The sequence below is a fragment of the Sarcophilus harrisii genome, chromosome 5 (assembly GCF_902635505.1).
Source record: "Sarcophilus harrisii chromosome 5, mSarHar1.11, whole genome shotgun sequence".
NCBI lineage: Eukaryota > Metazoa > Chordata > Mammalia > Dasyuromorphia > Dasyuridae > Sarcophilus > Sarcophilus harrisii.
Window position 1 is genome coordinate 144125700 of NC_045430.1, and position 21521 is coordinate 144147220.

Consider the following 21521-nt stretch of genomic DNA (forward strand, 5'->3'; position numbering starts at 1 on the left):
CCCTGATTTTTTTTTTCCTTTTTTAAAGAAATAAGTCAATTTAGCATCATGGAAAGAGAAATAAAAGTCTCCTAGCAGAAGAAGTCTCTCTGTCTTGTTTCTGTCTGTCTTTCCTGCTTTCTCTCTCCTGTATTTCATGTGGTTTATCCTTGTAATTTTCAAAGTAATTTGAAATACAAAGACTTTGATTTTCTTAAGTTGGGCTCTTTAACTCCGGGGTATGGAAAAGCATATCTAGAAATCATTACAAACCAAAGCTCCCCCCAGGCTCCAGGTATCCTATACTGAAAATCAGATTAATAAAGAAGAATAAGAGGGAAGTTTCCTTTATGGCCTAGAAGATACGGGACTTCTTCTGACTAAGTTGTAGTAAACTATGTCATTTTGTGAAATGGGCACTTATCTTATTTCTGAGATTCATAATCTCAGACTTACACCTGAATCTTTCTTCTTCCTCACTTGTTATTTCCAATGAGTTTCCATGACCAATGGCTCTCAACTTTACAATGTTTCTCACATCTGTTCATTGTCCTCATCTAGTGTACCCCTCTTTACCATCTACCTAAATTGCTTTTATTTCTTGACAAGTATTTTCCCTTCTACTCTTTCCTCCCCATAAATCCATCATACACAATGCTCTTAGAATAATATTTGTTATGTATACATTTCATCATATCACTCTAAAATCTTCAGTAAACACCTTCCAAATAAAGTTCTAATTCCCCTGTCTACTGGTAGAGGTTCTCTATAATCTCATGCCAACAGGACACTTTCAGTGTTACATCATATTACTACTAAGCCCTTCTTTGTTCCCTGGATGCACTATATAACTCCGCATCACATGTCTGTTTTTATCATTAGTTTCTGTCATTTGCTTTCTCAATTTCTAGTTATTATTTAATGCTACATCCTCCTTGAAGTTTGCCCTGATATGCTGCTGACTTTTTTTTCCTGTTGGGCTTTATATCTGGGCTGTATATATACACTTTGTTTTTAACAACTGTTTAGAACATTTATAATGCAACATATTGACCTACAGTTATTTGTGTTTTTATCATATCTCTCTACTAAAATATAGAAGTCTACCTGAAGGAAACACTGTATCTTCCCAGTGCACTATCCCATAATAAGCAATTCATAAATTTGCTGAATTTAATTATTAAAGTGAATGTTCTGTTCATAAATCCATAACTTCTTTAGATAATGTGGGGGTTTGCTAAAACACGCTTTCTATCATAAGGGAAATCTCAAAGGAGTTTATTACTATTATTATTATTATTATTTTCTTCCCCCCTTTTTCAAAATATAGCTCAGACTGGACTGTTCTCTGTCCCTTGCAAATACTGCACGTATTACTGTTTTAAGTAATTCAAATGTTCATGCCATATATTAAATAGTAATAAACAAACCACAATCTCCCAACATTCCAGAATAATTTAGGTTTTTGAAGTGAAAATAGCATTCACTAGAATAATCCTTATTCTTGCATTCCTATGTCTTTCTTTTCTGAGACTCCCTCTCCTACCCCCCCCCCCCCGCCTTTTTTTTTTTTTCCGTACTTAAAGAGCGAGTCTCCCTTTCCATACTTTAAAGGTAAACTCCTAGTTAATTGCAGCAGCACTGAACAGGCTAAAATACTTAAGCTCTGCTTAATAGACAACATCACTCCCCCACATCCCGCATTTCCCCCAATCTCTTCTGTTTTTCTTTCTCCAAAGTAATGCGAAGCCAGCATAAGGGCAGCCCTTAGTGCAGGGAAGTGGAATCCCCTTGCCTACTTCCTGGCTTTTGGGAATTCTGCTCTTCCAATCAACCTACCCTGGTCCACTTCTGGCACCGAGAGGGAAAAGTAGAATGGAGGGGGAACTGGCAAACTAGATATCCACACCATTTTAACCCTCTCCCAGCAGATACAGTAACTGTACCAGAGGACTCTAACTTCCCCACCCAACCTCCCACTCCCAGAAAGAATACTAGTCTCTGGGCTAGAGGATACGGGAGTAGATAGATAAGTAACTCCTGTACACAATGAATTGGCATTCCCTCCACCTGTCTCTACCACTCGCTTACTGCACCCCCCCCACACACACACACACTGCCTTCCTTTCTCTCTGGCCTTACTGTCAACACCCCCACACCCCGACACCCCGCGCACCTCCCTCCGCACCAAGTCGGGACGCATTCTCCCTGCAGAAATCTCACGCCAGAGGACTTGCCCTGCCCAGGCTGCAGATGCTCTCAGATGCTCTGTCCCTTCTTCATCTGGAGCTGGGACACAAGGAAGAAACCAGGCTGTAAGCACTGCGGGGTTCAAAGAAGGGGCCGAGGACGCCCCGGCCAGAGGCTGCCAGGGCTCCCTTCTTTTCTCCTCCTCCAGTCCTTCCTGTCCATTCTCCCCTCCCCTCGGCCAGCAGCTCTTCTCTCTCCTTTTGCTCCGGCTTGCTACCCGCCTTCTCCGGTAGGCTGCCAGGCGGACCCAGCCTGCCTTTCTCCGAGCCTTCACTACCGGGTCAAGCTGGGGAGGGGAGGGAGCTCAAGCAGCAGCCCAGAACCCCTCCCCTGCTCCCCATCCAACAAACGCTCCTTCCCCTCCTCCTCCTGCTCCATCCCTCCTCCCTTCTTTTCTGCTGCCAGTTACAACTAGTACACTCACAGCTGCTGCCATGGATATCAGCTAACCACACACACACACACACACACACGCACACACACACACGCAGCTACTGACCCCTAGTATCTCAACCCTCCCCCTTTTCCCTTTCCCCACCCCCATTTTCCCCCTCCCTCCCTCACCAGCGCAGCTACTGCTCCGACTGCTGCTGCTGCCACTACCCCTGCTCTCCTCTCCGCCGGGGCCACAGCCTTGAGTGTCATTCAAGCGGCTGCCAAACACCACCCCAAGCTCTCTTATCCCAGCCTTAGCCGTCATCCCCTCCGCTTGTCACTTCCCATTCCATACTTCCCCCAAAAGGGGGGGGGGGACAAGCAGAGAGTGGGGCCGAGAGGAGGGAAAGCGAAGTCTTACCCTTCTTACCCCATCTTACTCTATCGTCGTCCTCTCACCTCCCGGATAACCCCAGAAATCGGAGCATAGCAGGGCAGAAGACCCTACTGCCATGTCTAAAAGCTTGAAAAAGAAAAGCCATTGGACTAGCAAAGTCCACGAGAGTGTCATTGGCAGGAACCAGGAGGGCCAATTGGGCTTTGAACTGAAGGGGGGAGCCGAGAACGGACAGTTCCCCTACCTGGGGGAGGTGAAACCGGGCAAGGTGGCCTATGAGAGCGGCAGCAAGTTGGTACCGGAGGAGTTGCTGCTGGAGGTGAATGAGACCCCAGTAGCGGGGCTCACCATCAGGGATGTGCTGGCGGTGATCAAACACTGCAAGGACCCTATCCGACTCAAGTGTGTCAAACAAGGTAAGCATAGCTTTTTTATTTGGGTGACGGACAGTGAGACTCCGTCCCTGGGGCAGGGAGGGTTGAGGGGCGTGCGTGTGTGCAAAAGGGGGTGTGTTGGGTTATAGTAGGGTGGAGAGATACAGAGTTGTGCCAAAGCTGGGAACGTTTGGAAAGTGCTCGACTTGGGGTAGTTTAAGGACGGAGGAGGCTAAGATTCAGATGAGGATGTTTCTTGGTATGCAACTTTTTTTTTTTTTCAGTAGAATGAACTTGGTCTTGAAGGTGAAGGGAGAATTGAATGTGCGTCAGTGGCATCCCTCTGTGTGGAACTAAGTGTTGGGGAAAGGAGAGTGGAAGGAAGGAAGAACTTAGGGAGCAGAGGCACCGCCAGCGGGGCAGGGAGGAAAAAGCACTTGATGGGAGAAGGGAGATGTACTAACTAGAGAGATGGGGAGATTCTAGCGACCCGGACTGGAGAAGCCAAAGTCGGGTACTGGGTAGGAAGGGAAAGGACAGATGGCTTTGGGCTCTTTGACAGCTACTCTAACTTTTCCCCCCCCTTCCCCTGTTTTCTGCCCCCCCTCCCCCTTCAGTCTCATCATGTGGGTAGATAGCGTCATGTGCAGTACAAAGTAACCCAGGGCAATATTTAGACAACCTTGACTTCTAGGGATGACACTAGGCACATACTCAGGGTGCTGATGCAGTGGAGAGTTACTGGCGCTGGGACTTTCCAAGCAAAATGTACTCGCTTAGTGGTTTTTTTCCTCTTTGAATGGAAATGCCATGGAGGATCGCTTCTGTGGGTTGGGCTTTCCCCAGGCAGGGGTTATTGGTGGGCGTGTTTCGAGGACGAGTGGATGGAAATGCCTTCTGGTTACCTCCCTGGCTCCTTCAACTTTGAGCTCCGGGGAGATTTATTCCTAGGGGCAGTCACTGGTGTGGAAATGGAAGGAAAGGGATAGGGGGATGGGGAAGGGAATGCTGGTGCTGGCTGAACTCTAGCTATCTTGCTGGCAGTTTCTGTTTAAAGGAAAATGAGATTCCCCAAGGACGCAGGAATGAGATAAAAGTTTGGCAGAGGGAATAACTAAGTAGAATAACATAGAGACTATTCTTTCCACATGTATATGCATATTTATTCATAACTTCATTTTGCAGATACACACACACATTTGCTTGTAAGAGATTTTGTGGGGGGTGTATTATAGTCATTGTAAATAGGTGAGGTGCGTGCGCGCTCACAAGCACAATTGACTAGCAACATAAAACTCTTTTCAAGATATTTTGCCTTTCAAAATGACTAGATCCATAATAGAAAAGTTAAAAAAAAAAAATGAAATGCTTTGAAAGAGAAAACTTAAGGCAGAATAGGTGGTTGGGAGGGGATTCTATCCGTGTGATAGAGTGGAAAGAAAACAGACTGGAGGCAGAACAGTGTTCAAATCCCATCTCATGCTTAATACCTTTGTGACCCTGGCAAGTCATTTAAATTTTGGGATCCAATTTCCTGTATTGCAAAGTGAGGAAATTTCAAGCATTAAATCTTTGATTCCATGGCAGCTTTTAAAGGAGAATTTTTCAAAACTAGAAAAAAAAATCTTCATAAACTTAATTATTGAGAATTGAATTTAAAAGGCAGAGTTGGATAGAAATGTGATGGCTTATGATTTACAAAATTATATATATATATAGATATAGATATAGATATAGATATAGATAAGCTATAGGGATTTGATTTTTTTTTCTTTCTTGTGCCTGTTCTGTACAGATCCAGCAAGCATAGCTTCACTGAGATTTCAGCCCCCCCATTGTTTTTAATATGACAAATTGTAGCCTTTAACATGCCAATTATATGTACATATGTATATACAGATGCTTACACTCATACATGTGTGTATATGTGTTCATATATAGAAGCCACATGTTTATATAGAGAACATTTTGTTGAATAAGCATTCTGTTGAACTTTACTGATTAACTAGCATTGCTGAGCTTCACAAACAACGCAGTTGCCTAGTCTGAAGAGACTTTTGAATTATCATGAATAAAATTCTATTCCACCTTGTTGGCTTAGTTGTGTATACCATTATAGTATTATTATGATTCTTTGAAATTTCACCAAAACATCTGTGGTTTCACCAAAATCCTTCATTCTTCAATCATTACAGATAAGAGAAAGCTTGTCCTTATTATTTTATGATGGGAGTGATATAGTGATGCTTAATACTGGTCAAGCCACTTTACCTTCCTGAAACCCAAGTTTCTTCACATGAAAATTGATAGAGTTTAACTAAATGACATCTGAGGTCTCTCCTAGGTCTAAATTTGGTCATAGTCTTAAAGATTTTTCCTTCTTTTTCCAAAAAAGTATTTTGACACAGAGGCAACTGGCAACTTCAGAATAAAATATATACCTTCTATTTGTAATGTAAGACTCTTAGCTTAAGGATATTTGAAATACGCTCTACTTTCACTTGATTATAATTTTTAAAGTTTCCATTGATTTATAGTGAAATATGGAGTCACTGTTTAAGTAAACTGAATAAAGCCAGTTTTGAATAGGGTACGGAAGATTTGTTTCATCAGTAAAGATATTCTTGGTTTCAGAATGGATCTTTAATTTAATTTGTACTATGCACACTAGGTAAGACAATTCTCAGGGAAGAATTGGAACTTGCAATTTTAAAGAGTTTGGGGACAACAGTGAAAGGTTACAGCTAACTTTCTCAAGATTATATAGACAGTATATCTCAAACACAGAATTTTCATTTATGTTTCTTGTTTTGCATATATCTCTGGAAGTATCTCCATTTTAACATATAGCCATCCTGTAGTCATTTTTATGTAGGTTAAAAGAGTATATATATATATATATATATATATATATATTTTAAATCATGTAGCTAACCTCATAGAAATCTCCCTTTTAACTTAATTTGGAATATTTGCAATTCAGATATGGAATACAAATGTGGAAAGTATTTTCCCAAATCCAGTTTTAGTAAATTATTCCTTTTGTGCTTTTAAAATAATAAATTTTCATTGCCCGGGTAATTTGCTTTTAAATAACTATTTTTATAATCATTCATTTAATTAAGAAATTGTACTCACAGAAAAATTTCTTGAATGGTAGAAATCTGCGTGTAAACATATATATTCATATATACTATATACTATAATGTATAATATACTATACTGTGTATATATACTATACTGTGTATATATAATGTGTAATATTGTATATACTATACATATTACACACACACACACACACACACACATATATTCTCACAAACATTGTAGATACACACACTGTAAAATAACAGCACAGTTTCAGGGAATGTTTCTGTCCTACATTTCTTGGACTGTAATTTCCAATACAGTACCACCTGGTGACACTAATAGTCATATAGCATAGTTTTCTATTTAAGCACTTACAAATGGAAAAGAAGAGAAAAGAAAAAAGTTGCCTATATGGAATAAGGTCAGAAGAAGTAGCTTCCCTCAATCTCCTTCTATTCTAGAGAAGGAGAATATTTTACCCATTACTCATTTGAGGACTCCAACAAATAAAATGAAATAGGATTAGTAAGAGTCTAATATTTTGGTAACTTTGAAATTTAATTATGAAATATTTTTACCATTCTCAAACAAAGATAATTATGATATTACTTTCATTTTAGCATAATTTATTAATGATATTTACATAAATTTTTGCTGTACAAAATTAATTAAAACAGCATACTCTTGAAAGGACTAATCAGTGGTTTACCTTTTAAAAATGAGGAAAATTAGTCTTAGAATGAAATCACAACTAGAAGGGTGTAAATACTAGTCACTACTCATAACATTTACAATGTGAGATCTTTGAGCATATGCATTATAAGTACATTTTTTCTTTCAGAGACTTGAAACTCAAACATGCAAATTTTCAAGGAGCAAAAATGTACCACAGATCTCATCTTAGATTCTTTCTACTTTAAACAATGGCTTTCAAAAACTCATTTAAAAATAGCAGACTAAAAAGTTGATAATCCTTTTCCAATTATGTCAGTCATTAAGATATGTTGGCATTGTGAAGTTTTTTAAACTTAGAAAACCTCTCAAATTTTCAGTTAGAGTTGAGGTCTAATAATATTTCTAGTGGGGAAAATGCAAAATGATTTACATACTTAAAGAAAAATTCCAAGATATAGTCTACTTTTTAGCTGGAAGATGAAATAAATCCTTTTCTTTAAGCAAAAAATTAATCTTGTAGTTAGAGGTAATATTAAGTTGGATAAAGTACTTAGTAGGGGCTCTAGATATGTCCCTCCTGATGCTAATGGACAGTTTCTTTATACAAAAATAACACTTTTACCATCCTTTTATTTCTGTCATTCATTCCTTCCCCCCTATTCCAGTGAATCATACATCACAAACTTTCAAGCACCACAGTTCTTTTGGACAATAATCAGGGCAAGGAAGAGAATAACTAAGAATGTGTCTTGCCTCATGAACTGAAGGAAGGAGGAAGCATTCATTAATGAGACATCATCATGGCAAAAAACAGGAGACATGGAGGAAACATGGCACTGGAAAAGAGACCATTTGATTTAACAGTAGAAAGTCATTGTGGAGGGGGGAAGAGAAGAGAGGAAAGAGAAAGGGAGGGAAGGACAGAGAGACAGAGATAGAGAGAGACAGACAGACAGAAACAGAGACAGAGAGAGAGACGGAAAGAGACAGAGAGAGAGAGAGAGAGAGAGAGAGAGAGACAGAGACAGAGACAGAGACACACACAGAGAGAGAGAGATAAACAGACACACAGACAGGGGGAGAGGGAGAAGGAGAGGGAGAGGGATATGGAAGGAGGGAGGGGGAGGAAAGAAAGGAGGGATGGGAAGGAAGGAGGGAGAGAGCAATGAAAGAAATTAGTAAAAAGATTAGGATTTAAATTAATTTCTATTTAGCTGTGTCACTATGGAAGTCGCTTAATATTGATAAGCCTCTATTTCCTGATTTGTAAAATGGGTTTACATTATCTATTTGACTTACTTCATTGGTATTGTATATGCAAATCAGTTTGCCAACTACAAATTGCCAAATTAATATCAGTTATCATCACCATCATATTTAGATTTAACTATGTATCATTTGTATTTGAGTGAAGAAGTTCATTAGCTTACTCGTAGATGTTCATAAAGTCATAAAACTTATTCAGACTTAATGATAATTTTTCAACCCAACTAATTTTGCTAATGGGAAAAAAATATTGAGAGAGAGAGAGAGAGAGAGAGAGAGATTTGTCTTAAGTGCCCTAGAAGTTAGTGGCATAGTTGGGATTTGACCCTAATTCAAAGACCAGAGCTATTTGATTACACAAGAATGGTTTCAAGTTAAAAATCCATATTTATACGAACAAGAATGATTGGAAAATAATTTATATGTATTTATTTACAAACATCATACAAAAAAGAATTCAAAAGAAAGAAACAAGAAAGTTATTGAGGAAAATCCAGAAAGCTGAATAGGAAAGCTGCATTTGCAAGTGAATCAAAGGAAAATCGTATTTTCTCAACATTTTATACATTTTATAACTTATAAGAAAGCTCTTTTCCCGCCAATAGCTTCCCTGCTGATATGAAGTGGAGACTATCTTGGCAACTTAGATTTTCACTAAATTTGAGAAAATACTTTTATCCACTTTCTAAAATAAATGCCATGCCTTCCTAAATTTGTAGAACTGAAGAATTCATTTATATCTCTATTAGTAATTCAAAAAAATTCAGTCTCTTGGTCTCATCTCTGATATGAGCAAATGCTAAAATATCTCTATCTGGGGTGCCTAATTATATATATTTTAGATCCTCAGAGAACTTTAGAGCTGCATGATATGTAAATATCATTAATAAATTATGCTAAATTTGGTGTTACTTTGAAAATCATATGACATGATTCATTGATACCCAGATATGTAAAGAATCAGGGCATGTTCTTGCTACTTGATTAATTTCCTTATGAATCCTTTCACTTCCAAAAACACTGGATAACATTTTAAAATTGAAAAAAAATTAAGACTAACAAAACATTTTATAAATCAGTTTAAGGACATTACAGTATTATAGAATCAAGGAAAAAATATCTTGCAATGTTTTTGACATTTTTTATCAGTTTTGGAAGATGGTACAGATCATTTTTAAAACTATGTATTTCCTTAAGGGGTAAGAGTAGTAGAAAATTTGACAGGATTTTCACACGGTCACAGAATATATCATCACAAAAAGTGAAGTTTCATGCAGGGAATTATGAATGTTTTTTCCATATGTAGAATGAGAACTGTATTCATTCTGTACTTTACAAACCTGTACTTTACAAGTCTAGCCTTTGTGGATTCATGGTGACCTTTGCAATTCTGGTGAGGGACAAGGGTAATAAGACTCAGGAAACTGAGGACAATTTGCCACATAAAATTCTGTATGAAAATGACAACATTCAATTGACAGGTATATGATACTATCCCCTCAATTATCAGAAAATTCTGATTCATTTTTCTCTCAATATTTGGGTGTAGGTTTTTAGAGTTAGTATGTTGCAATAGGAAAGGCACAGTTAGTTGAAAATTTTAACTTCTTTTCTAAGATAATCCTTCCTGAGTACTTTCAATAAATAGTAACATTGACTGCTTTTAGTTATAGTTCTTTTTCATATTACTTGTATGTTCTTGAGAAAACTATTTTAAAAAGCATTTTCAAAGTGATACACACTAACAAAATGTAGCAGGATCCAAAGTATAGAAATTTGCCCAAAAGGAGAACATGACATCTTCTATCATCTTGGTCCTTGTGTAATTTGAGTTCAAATTTAAAGAGCCTTCCACAAATATCCCCCCATCAAGTCCAATTCTGGCTGTATGATAACTAGTGGAGAATTTTCTTTTGTTTGCAAAGCTGGTCTTAGTACTCAGGTTAATTTGCCGGTCCAAATTAAGCAGACTGTTCCTCAGGGCTGACTACTGTATGTTCTTCAGCTATGGTGACAACTGGCAGATGTATTTGGCCTTGTTACTTCATTTCTAGTGTGTCCTGTAACATTTCACTATTCCATCTCTGATATTCATTTAAGAGGAGCAGAGTATAGTCTCTAGAAGGACAAATAAAGGAGAAGCATGAAATGTTGATGGTCCCATGACAATAAGATAATGCTTTCAATCTCAAAGCTTTCAGTAGATTGCCTTATTTCCCATCAGAGATCAAACTTCTTAATGAATAGTTTAATGTTCAAAGAACAAAAGTAAAGGGATTAAGAGCATTTATACCCTTAAAATGAATACTCCAACCTGACTATCAGGGATTTAACCATTTCCTCCTATTCATATCAATTAAACAAACAAAAATAAAATATTAGGTACTCGACTTGGAGACAAATGATAAATACTATAAGATTTTATTCATGTTCAAAAGTTTATCTGTTCAAATTGGAGAAATAAAATTTCTACACAAATGATTATTATATAAAATAAGATATGCCAAGTTTATAAAAGGGCTATAAACAAAGTATTATGAAATAGGGAAGAACAATTTATGGTTTGAAGGAAAAAGTAGAATCTTCATGATTGAAGATGCATTTGTACTAGTTCTTGGTAGCTGAGAAGGAATTCAAGAGAGGAAGCAATTTAGGTAGAAATCAGAGTATATTTTCAAAACTGAGTGAAATTAAATACTAGAAGCAGAAGTGACTTAAATGAAGACCTACATATTCACAGGGTCATTGATTTAGAACTATTTAGGAGACTTGAAATCTAGTCCAAACTTTTCATTTTACAAATAAGGAACCTAAGGTTTAAAATAGTTAAATGACTTACCAAAGATCACATGAATAGTGAGTTGCAGGCCCAGAATATGAACACTAGTCTTCTAATTCCAAAACCAAGAGGTCTTATTAACTGTTTATAATAATATTATATCCATAATATATTTCCTTAGATTATTTTTAAGAAGGTTGGATGAGACATAGAGTCAGGCCTCTAAATGTTCTAAAATTATGTGATTCTATTTGTTAATTCCAAAATAATAATATTTGTTTAAAATCCCCAAAAGTGATGTCTAAATTGGAAATGTGTAGCTAATATATAAAGAAGTATAACAGTGACTCTTCTGAGATAAATTAGCAATTCATACAATAAATTTAATTAACATGACATTTTGAATCCCCAAAGATCTTGTTATAAAGTAGTATATCTAATTTGTTGAAACTCACTCCTATTTTTACTTTTTCCTCATTGTTCATCTAAAATTTTAGCAGTATTATTTATAATACTGTATATTATTATACAGTATATTATACTATAAATTATACAGTATATATTAAGCAGTACAATTTATAATACACAAAATGTATATATTAATGCTATAAAATCACACAAGGTTAAAGAGAATTCCCTGCAGAAAAATATAACATCTGTCCATTCCTCTCAAACAGCCCTTAAACATACTTCAAGAAACTAGAAGGCTATAGAAACATATATACATATACATATGTATCTGTACATATATATATACATAAATGTGTGTGTGTATATATATATATATATATATATATATATATATATACATGTATGTATGTATTTTAGTTAGTCAATAGTAGTGAACCATCTGGCTTTCATTAAGCATTTACTCTGTGTCAGATTTAGTGCAATTTGCTGGGTATGAAAAAGTGGGGTGGAGGGGAAGCAATCCTTGTTGTAAAGAAGATCACTGTATAATAGGGGAGATGACATATAAACAACTATGTATATGAATGATATTTTAGAGATAAATTTTAGATAATGGAAAGAAGGCACTAGCTTCAGAGGAGATTGGGAACAATTTCTTGTAGAAAGTTGAATTTTATCTCAGACTTGGAAGAAGAGGCCAAGAAGATAGAAAATGGAGTTGAAAGGGAATGGATTCCAGCCATGGAGAACAGCAGGTAAAAATGCCGGAACTCAGAATCTGGAATGCCTTATGTGAAGAACAGCAAGGGGGCTAGTTATTGAATAGTAATATGTAAGAAAATTAGAAAGTTAGGAAGGGGTAACAACTATGAAGGACTTTAAAAATCAGAGGACTTTATTTTTAATTCTGGAGATAATAAGGAGCCATTGGAATTACTGAATAATTATTGGATTAAGTGGGAGGGGAAAGGATGAAATAATCAGATCTGAGCTTTAGAAAGATTATTTTGACACCTAAGGGGGGGGGGGGGTGAACTGTAGTAAGGAGAGATTTGAGGCAGTGAGACCTATTAGTAGACTATTGTAATAGTACAGGCTTGAGATGATAAGGATTTATACCAGAGTGGTAGCTGTATTAGAGGAAAGAAAGGAATATCCAAAACAAGGGGATGTTAATGATATTTGCTTTCTGATAATTCCAGAAGAAATGCCAGGGGCAGAACAGAGGTATTTACAAAATGTTCATCCATCTGACTGAAGTCTTTGATACTGTCAGTCATGAGAGCTTTTTGAAGCTCATGACAACTTTTGGTTGTCTAGAGAAGTTCATTGGCTATTTTATGCTAGTTCCAAAATAGTATGCCTGCATATTTTTTGGATAATAGATAAGTGTCCATGTTTTGCAAGTTACTTATGAAATAAAGCAGGGTTGTATGCTTGATTTTCTGCTTTCTAACATGATCGTTTCGGCCAAATACTTTCAGTGGGGGTGGAGGAGTAGGTAAAATGGTATTGGGGTCAATCACCACACCTGTGGTAAGTTATTTTAACATGAAAGGGCTACAAGCTAAGACTAAAGTGAAGTGTAATGTCAGTAATAGCTCACTGTAGAATCTTGGTAAGATCTAAGTCCTAGATCTTAGAAGAGGAGTGAAGAGCTGGGACTGACATGGATACTCAAACATGGAGTCCATTTATTTCAAATTCTCTCAGCCTTATATACCCTAATACTCTTATATAATTACAGCACACTGAGCATGTGCTAACTATATACTGTGCATACAGGACCATATAAACAACTTGCTATTGTGTGTACACATCACTTTGCCACTTAGTATTACTCTGCTTTAATTACAACACAGGTTGTCACCTTCCCCTGCCTTCTCTGGAAGGCCCAGAGCCTTTAAGGGGAGTTGGGGAGCTGAATCAGACATTGTCAGCAGGGTTCCTTTTTACCGGACTAAGGGGTCTTATGTCTCACCCAGGATTCCTCACTATCTGTGGCCCTCTGTGGTGGAGGGAGAGTTTGTGCACATTTTTTTTTGCAGATGGTAGGGTACTCAATGTAGTCTCTGAGGTGGAGATGCAAACAGAATATGGATTGATTCTCTGCCTGACAATTAACCTCCATGTGTGGAACATCGGTTACAGCAAATGGAGAGATTTCAAATGTTGTGATTAAGTTCACTTATCTTGGCATTGTACTTTCCAAGGATGTGTATGTGTGTGTGTGTGTATATATATATATATATATATATATATATATATATATATATATAATGGGGTTGATGCATGCACTGACAGAGCTAATTCAGTGTTTAGGAGGCTATGAAGGAAAGTATGGAGAGAAGAGGTAGTAGATTGCGTACCAAACTGATGACCTCATGTTTGAAACGCTGCCATGCCAGGAAACTAAATCTCTTCCATTTGAATTGTCTTAGGAAGATCCTGAAGATAACCTAGCAAGATGAAGTAGTGTGCACTGAGGTCCTTTCTTGAACTGAACTGCCAAGCATTCAAACTATTACAGAATGTAATTCTGGTGGGCTGGCTACTTTGTTCAAATGGCAAACACACATTTTGCTCAAAAGATTATTTTATGGAGGACTTGCACAAGGCAAACAATCAAACGGAAGTCAAGGAAAATGATACAAGGAGACTCTGAAGGTCTTTCTGAAAAATTTTGGAATTAATTGTGAGACATGCAATAACACTGGCACAGGATGGTTCAGCATGTAGTGCCTGCATCAAAGAAATTGATGTGCTTTCTGAGCAAAAAAAAGAATTGTAGTAACTCAAAAGAGATTTGAAATGCACAAATTTTGAGACATATCCACTCCAAATGTTCATATAGACTATTTGTGTCTGACTTCTTGATTGAGCCTTCTGAGCTCATATTGGTCTGATCATCTATAGTCAGACACACTATATATTGCCCCCAACATAGGGAAGTCATTTTGGTCCCTTTCAAGTAGAAAGGACAATACCAATACTCTCTCAAAAAACTATCACTTTTTTCTACTGAGCCATGGACTGGTTCTATTTTTACTATTAAGAAATGGGGGAAAATGTTCTCAATTAGAGATTAAAGAAGATTAATTTGTACCCATATTAAAAGAAAGATTACAGTTTCTATTAGATGATCTCTCCCTAACTCAGTAAAACAAATACTAGGGGGAAACATTAAAAGGATTGAAAAAGCTATCAGTAAAGAGAAGTACATAGAAAAAATGATACTTGGTATCTTCAGCATTGGTTATTTGCTTTATTATTGTGTTTTCCCTTAAATTATGAAAATTTGGATCACAAACCTTTGCTATCCAGTTATGTCCAAACTAGCTGACATCAAAATTTTCATTATTTTAAAGTAGCAAACATATGACCTATAGTATGTCTGTCAGCATTCTGCTGTTAGCAAAACAAAAAAAAAATGTTAATAATTGATAGAATGTTTTCATCTGTTTTCTGCTTTGGAAATGAATCTTCTCTTCTACCATCAAATCAAGCTCCAGCAATAAAAACTAGACTTCTGTTTTCAACCATCCTATATGTAACATTGTATTTTCTTTAATTCAAAGACCATAAAAGCTAAGTAGAATAACTTCTGATTCATATGGGTGATATTTTGAGATCAGTTACTGCTGTGATGTTCCTGAGATATATTTGGTTTCAACACTGCAAATGCACTGTTCTATCTAAGTTGTCCTAGAAAATCTGTACTATTTTTCACTGATGCCATGACTATAATAAATTGGTTTTCATTGAAAATAATATTATTCAGACTTACTTATGGGGACGAGCATTTATAGCATTCTTCTTTTTGGATGTTGAGTTTCTTTGTAGTAGTAAAAATGAAGGCATTAAAGCAGATGTTTCCTTTCAAATCTAAACCCTATGATCCATTTCAGCATAACCTGCTACACATAGGTAATATAATTCTTTAATATATTAAAATATTTGTAATACAGTATAAATACTCTTACTGATAATTATTGCAAATCCCTAATGCCTCAGCTCTTCAGATTATTAAGCATCCCAAACCATCCCTTAGAGCTAATAACCTTGGGGTGAGTCCCTCAGCAATTATTCAGACTAGGTTTTAGACAACAAATAGTCCATTGCTAATCATCTCCATATTGTTACAAGATATCCAAATAGAAATTTAAAGAAGTAAGGTATTAGGGATTATTGTCAATACTGTTATTTTTAGATCCTTTCCCCTAAGGCACTATGTGAAGTAGTGGGACATATCAAATCTAACACTTTATTTTATAAAATTTAAAGAAAAAAGAATATGCACTGCATTATTTGCCTTTCTACTTGATTTGATCAGAATTGGTATATTGACTTTTTATTAATAATCTTTCAAAAATATATTGTCTTCTCAAAGCATCTAGACAGATAACAATGATTGATCTTTATTTTCCTATGGAATTTTATACCCTTGGGGCCATAATCTGAGAGGACTTCTAAGTATACCTAATACATATCAAAGGTCACAAGATACTTTGTAGTCCTTTTGTATGTACTAAAATCTCAACACTGGAAGAATCAACATAAGTTTCCTTTTCATGATTTATTTAGTTTGATCTCCTTAATTGTTTCACGCAAAGCAAGAAGTGTTAATATGTCTTCCTTATAATATGTAGATGAACTATGCCTATCTTCTAGTAATGAATCAAAAATTTCAAAATTAATTAATTAATTGCTTTCCTACGCCATCATAAACTTGAAAAGGGGGACTTACTGTATCATTTGAAAACATCTCTGTAAGAAATAAACAACAGGATGATTTCAAAGAGGCCAGGAGAAACTTGCATGAATTGTTGCTAAGTGAAATGAGCCAAACCAGAAGATCATTATACACAGCAACAACAAGACTATGCGATGATCAATCCTAATGGATGTGGCTCTCTTTAATAATGAGATGATTCAAACTAGTTCCAATTGTTTAATAATGAAGAGAGTCAGCTATACCCAGAGAGAGAACTCTGGGAAATGAATGTGGACCACAACATAGCATTTCTCCCCTTTATGTTATGGTTTGCTTGCATTTTTGTTTTCCTTCTCAGTTTTTTTCTTTCTATATTTGATTTTTCTTGTGCAGCAAGATAACTGCATAAATATGTAAGCATATATTGGATTTAACATATACTTTAACATATTTAACATGTATTGGACTACTTGCCATCTAGGGGAGGCGGTAAGGAGAAGAAGGGGAAAAGTTGGAACAAAAGATTTTGCAAGGGTCAATGCTGAAAAATTACCCAGGCATATGTTTTGTAAATAAAAAGCTATAATAAAAAAAATTTAATTAAGGTTAAACTGAAAATAAAATGTGTATAAGAAATGTATTACAAAGAAAATATCCAGAATATAGTCTTATTCCCAATTATCACTTACATCAAAAGAGGCAACGAGTCTGCCTATCTATGTGTTTATATTTGTATATATGTAAATATATACAGATATGCACATGTGTATATGTATATATGCATTTTCTTTAGATAATATTATTGATATATAAAAAAAGTTAAGGAATTCAAACAATGTCTAATATATATATATTTTAAAATAATATGTTTAATAATCAATACTTTGTTCCTAAAATTCTACTATTCGATTGTTTATGCTGTGGTGATATTAGCCAATAGAATAATTGGGAAGCATGGATAAAAGTAAGGGAAAGATGGCCAGCACATCGTTATCTCATCAGCTAGATTACATGATAGAATGGAGATGGGGATGAAGCAGGGATCAAACCACTATTAGTGACTTGGCTTAGAAGAATGTTCAGAGAATTTTGAACCAATAAAATTGAAAATAGTATCTTCAAAAAAAAAAAAAAAAGAAGAAAACTGTAATGGTCTGAGGCTTGAGTTGATGCACTGAGGTCCCAAGCATGTGAGGCTAAATAGTAATTGGACTATACTCTATTAATATGCATGCTTGGATAAAAAATGGCCCCCACCCACTCTCTGTGCAAGTCCGGATGTGTTGTATAGGAAATGACGATTTTGGTGGGTGGAGGCAGAGAGACAGGAAGAGAGGCTGGGAGAGATTGGGCTTGGGTTCTAAGCTCCTAGCTGCTGGTCTAGCTAGCTTCTTGACTCAGCTACACACATTGCTATTGCTCATTCTCTTCCACCTCCGATCTTTTTTCACTGATAATAAAGATTGACGATTTTCCCCTAACCTGAATTCCTGATTCCGGCTGATTTTAGAATACTCAGTCTTCACAGAAAACATCTCTCATTTCGTTGTTTCCTGGCTTATAGCAGTAAAAACAATGGAACTCTTAATAAAACAGCTTAAAGATAAGGAGAATAAAACAATATAAGCTAGAAAAGTATCAATAATCCCCTCAAACAGTATTTCTGTGTCTCACTGAACTTCCCCCTCCCTCCCTCCCCCCAAGAAGCTTTCTGTAAACTTAAAAGTCTCTTCTGTCACTTAACTTTGCCTCATGGGAAATCCCCCCTTTACAAAGTAAATACCTTTCATTTGGACTCTTTTCTCCCTAGACAATTGTTAGTCTTACAGCCACTGTTCATATAAAATATTATATTTGTTTACACTTAACAGCATCCAGATACATTATAAATATTGCATTTCTAAAAGCATATCAGCTTGTAAAATATAAACTGAGTGATTTGACTGCAAAGAACTCTTATCTCAGGTGTTTCACGATAGTATGCAGAATGCTCACATGGAGCTTATACCTAGTATTACTTGAGTTGCAGATTTATTTCATCTTGTCTAGCAGCATCAGCTTTTCCTTCTGCTGCTTCCAATTATTATGATTATTTCTAGGCTGAGAGAAGATTGGCAAAAGCAAATATAGAATGGGAGAAAAGAGAAAAGGCTATTCCCTCAAGCTAACATTCAAGCTTATCAGTATTTAACTGCAGAAACTATTTATTAATATTTGGAACTAGCTTCCTCATATTGATTTTTGTCCTTTTTGGTGTTACATATATAAACTCTTTGTGTGCTAAGGGCACAGGTTAACAATATAATGCAGCATGAATTCTTTAAATTCTAAAAGGTAAGATGGTTATCCTCCTAAAATGGAAAGTTGATGCAGCTAGATAGTGAACTCTTGTAATGGTTTTACCATACATAAGTTATGAAAAATGAGGTGGAAGAAAGAATACCTTTAATTCTACATACTAAAGCATTAGCATTTCACTAGATGCAGTACCCTTTATTTCCAAATGCTGATATACATATACATATAAATACATACATATAATTTATCTATACATATATATGGATACATCTTTAATCTAAAGCCATAGAAATAGGTCATTTTTCTCTATGATATTTATGTAGATATAGAAGTGATCATGGAAAGCACAAAATGTTCATCTTGGACAATGGTCAGTTTGTTGATTTCCATAAATGTAGTAGAGGTAGAAAGGATATAAATTTTCAAGTCAAATGCAGTGGGAAGGAAGTTATAGACCATTTCTACCATTGTAGCAGAAGGGATTTTTCCCTTGCCCTCAAGGACATTAATGATATGACAAGCACTTCTATGATGCTGCTATATTTTCTAATAAAATCTGTACATTTTAAATGAAAATGAAGATCCAATTGGAATGCAAAAGAAACAAAAACAACAGTTAGATGTTCATTTTCAGTAAAGTAGATTTTGTCATTTTTTTCCGCTATGGAATTTGTAATTCTAAGAGGAATAAAACAACAACAACAACAAAAAAAAAAAAAAAAAAAAAAAAAAAAAAAAAAAAAAAAAAAAAAAAAAAAAAAAAAAAAAAAAAAAACTGTTCTGGCTCTGTGATGAATAGATATAATACAGAAAGAATGACTAAATAAAATATATGTAAATATAATGTATTTTCTAGCAAAATGGATATAAGCACCTTTGTGCCATTAAGTTTAAATGTATATTTTAAATTAGAGTTTTTACTTCCAAAATTGAAATATATCCTGTATAAATTTACTCCTGAACCATGTTGAATACTTTTATATTTTATTTTTTCCACATAAACATTTGCATGCATTTCATATCACCGTGATATTAGTATCTAGCTCAAAATTTTGAATTATTTTCTACTTTACATAATATCTTTCCTTTGTTTATTCGCTGAGACTTTTTGTAGTTTATTAAATGATCTTTTTTTTTCAATGATTTTTTTGTTCTATATACAGTTGTTTATGAAATATTCCTTAAGTATTGCTTATTCTGGAAAAGCTAATTCTTTCTGGAGAGTGTTAAAGACTACTTTACAGAAGACCCCAAAAAATTAGAACAGTAAACAGAGGAAAGGGTAAAATGACAATTTTAGGAACTAAAAGGGAAAAAAAAAATATTTGATTTTTTTTGTGGAATTATCAGTAGAATATAGAACTATGTTATATTCCTATACTGTTATTTTATAGATCAAATTTTATTTCATTTGGAACCAGGAAAAAAACTGATAGATGCTTTTTTTAAAAGAGGTTAGTAAATTTTTTTCATCCTTAACACAAATAGTTTCAGTATAAGATAATTTAGTATAAACTCCAAATATCCACTATCTCATTATGTCAGATATTTTTATACAAATGTACTTTATACATATTCCAAACACCTCTCCTTCTCAGTAATAGATTTAACGACCCACGGATAGTAGCAGCTACTCAGCAATTGAAAGAAAATTCCCTGAAAGTATTTCATAAATGAGCTACATACCAAGTATTTTTAGACATAAAAATATGGACATATTTAGTCTCAGGCAAATAGAATTTTATGTCTTAAAAAGCCTTTCCACTTAAAGTTTATTACTTACAAAGATTTTTAAAAAAGGAAATTTAAAATTTTAATATTTGCTAATTGACCCAAATTTTGCTCTAATTCAACACAGTAATGTAGAATCAATATATTCTATTTGAAATTATTAATTTTTGTGGCTCACCATTTTTTATAAAAAGAATGATTATTCATTAAGCAATCTAAAATTTATAAACCATTAATGTAGCATTTACATATATTTATTTTTCATCTCATATTTAATAACAAACCCAGGTATGATTTCCTTTATTATTCTTGAAATTTAATGCCTTTTATTTTTTCTCCAAAATAATTTTCTCTTAAACTAGCAAGACCCTCCTTACCCATAGTAAACCATCCCTAATGACAAAAACAAATATTTTAACCAAATCAAAAGCAATTTCCTATAAATGTATGTCTCATTTTTTCACTAATACCTCAGTTGCCTACTGAGAGAAATGAAGAAGTTTCATCATTAATTTTCTGAGGCAGAAATTAAGAAGTTAGCCTAAATTAGTTTTTTGTTTTAATTTACACTATTTTAGCCATTTATTATTATTCTCCTGGTTCTACTATTTTCACTCAGTGTCTATTCATTTTTTTTTATTTAATGTTGTTCCATTGAAATCATAAATTTATATTGCAAAATTAATATAGCTGTTAGATGTATATTTGATCTTTATTTTAAAAAGATATTTGCAGTATAAAAAGTGTTGCTATGAATATTTTGGTATTTATTGAATCTGTCTTGCTATCTTTGACAATGCAGAGGATATATTCTCCAGTGATGATTTACTTTAGTTGTAGTATAAAGATTTATCAAGAGCTAAAAGAGTGCAGAATAGTGGAGTTTTCATAAATGACAGCACATCTGAATGATTTCTACCAGTAAATAAACACCATTTTCAAAAAATAGATATAGATATGTTTATATTCATCTATTTATTTATCTGTCTTCTGTCTATCTGCCTATCTACCAAAATTTTTGTGGTCATTTTGAAAAGTTACAATCTTTGTTGAATTATCACTGAAGATTTTTAATTTCATCTTAAATTGAAGGTAAAATAAAAGAAGCGTATCTTCACAATTCTTACTTTTTCTAGATACAATATTAAAACCATTACCATATTGTTTCTTAAGGATATATTA

General features: G+C 34.8%; 1 protein-coding gene across 11 annotated transcripts in view; it reads left to right on the plus strand.

The window, feature by feature from the left end:
* Positions 1–3080: 3080 nt before the first annotated feature.
* The window catches only part of MAGI2 (membrane associated guanylate kinase, WW and PDZ domain containing 2), a 1604868-nt gene continuing 1586427 nt past the window's right edge, over positions 3081–21521 (plus strand). For all 11 annotated transcript variants that reach the window (XM_031940846.1, XM_031940849.1, XM_031940848.1 and 8 more), the window contains exon 1: positions 3081–3417. In XM_031940846.1, coding sequence (XP_031796706.1) covers positions 3117–3417 — 301 coding nt within the window. In that variant the 5' untranslated portion in view covers positions 3081–3116. The remainder of the gene's footprint in view (positions 3418–21521) is intronic.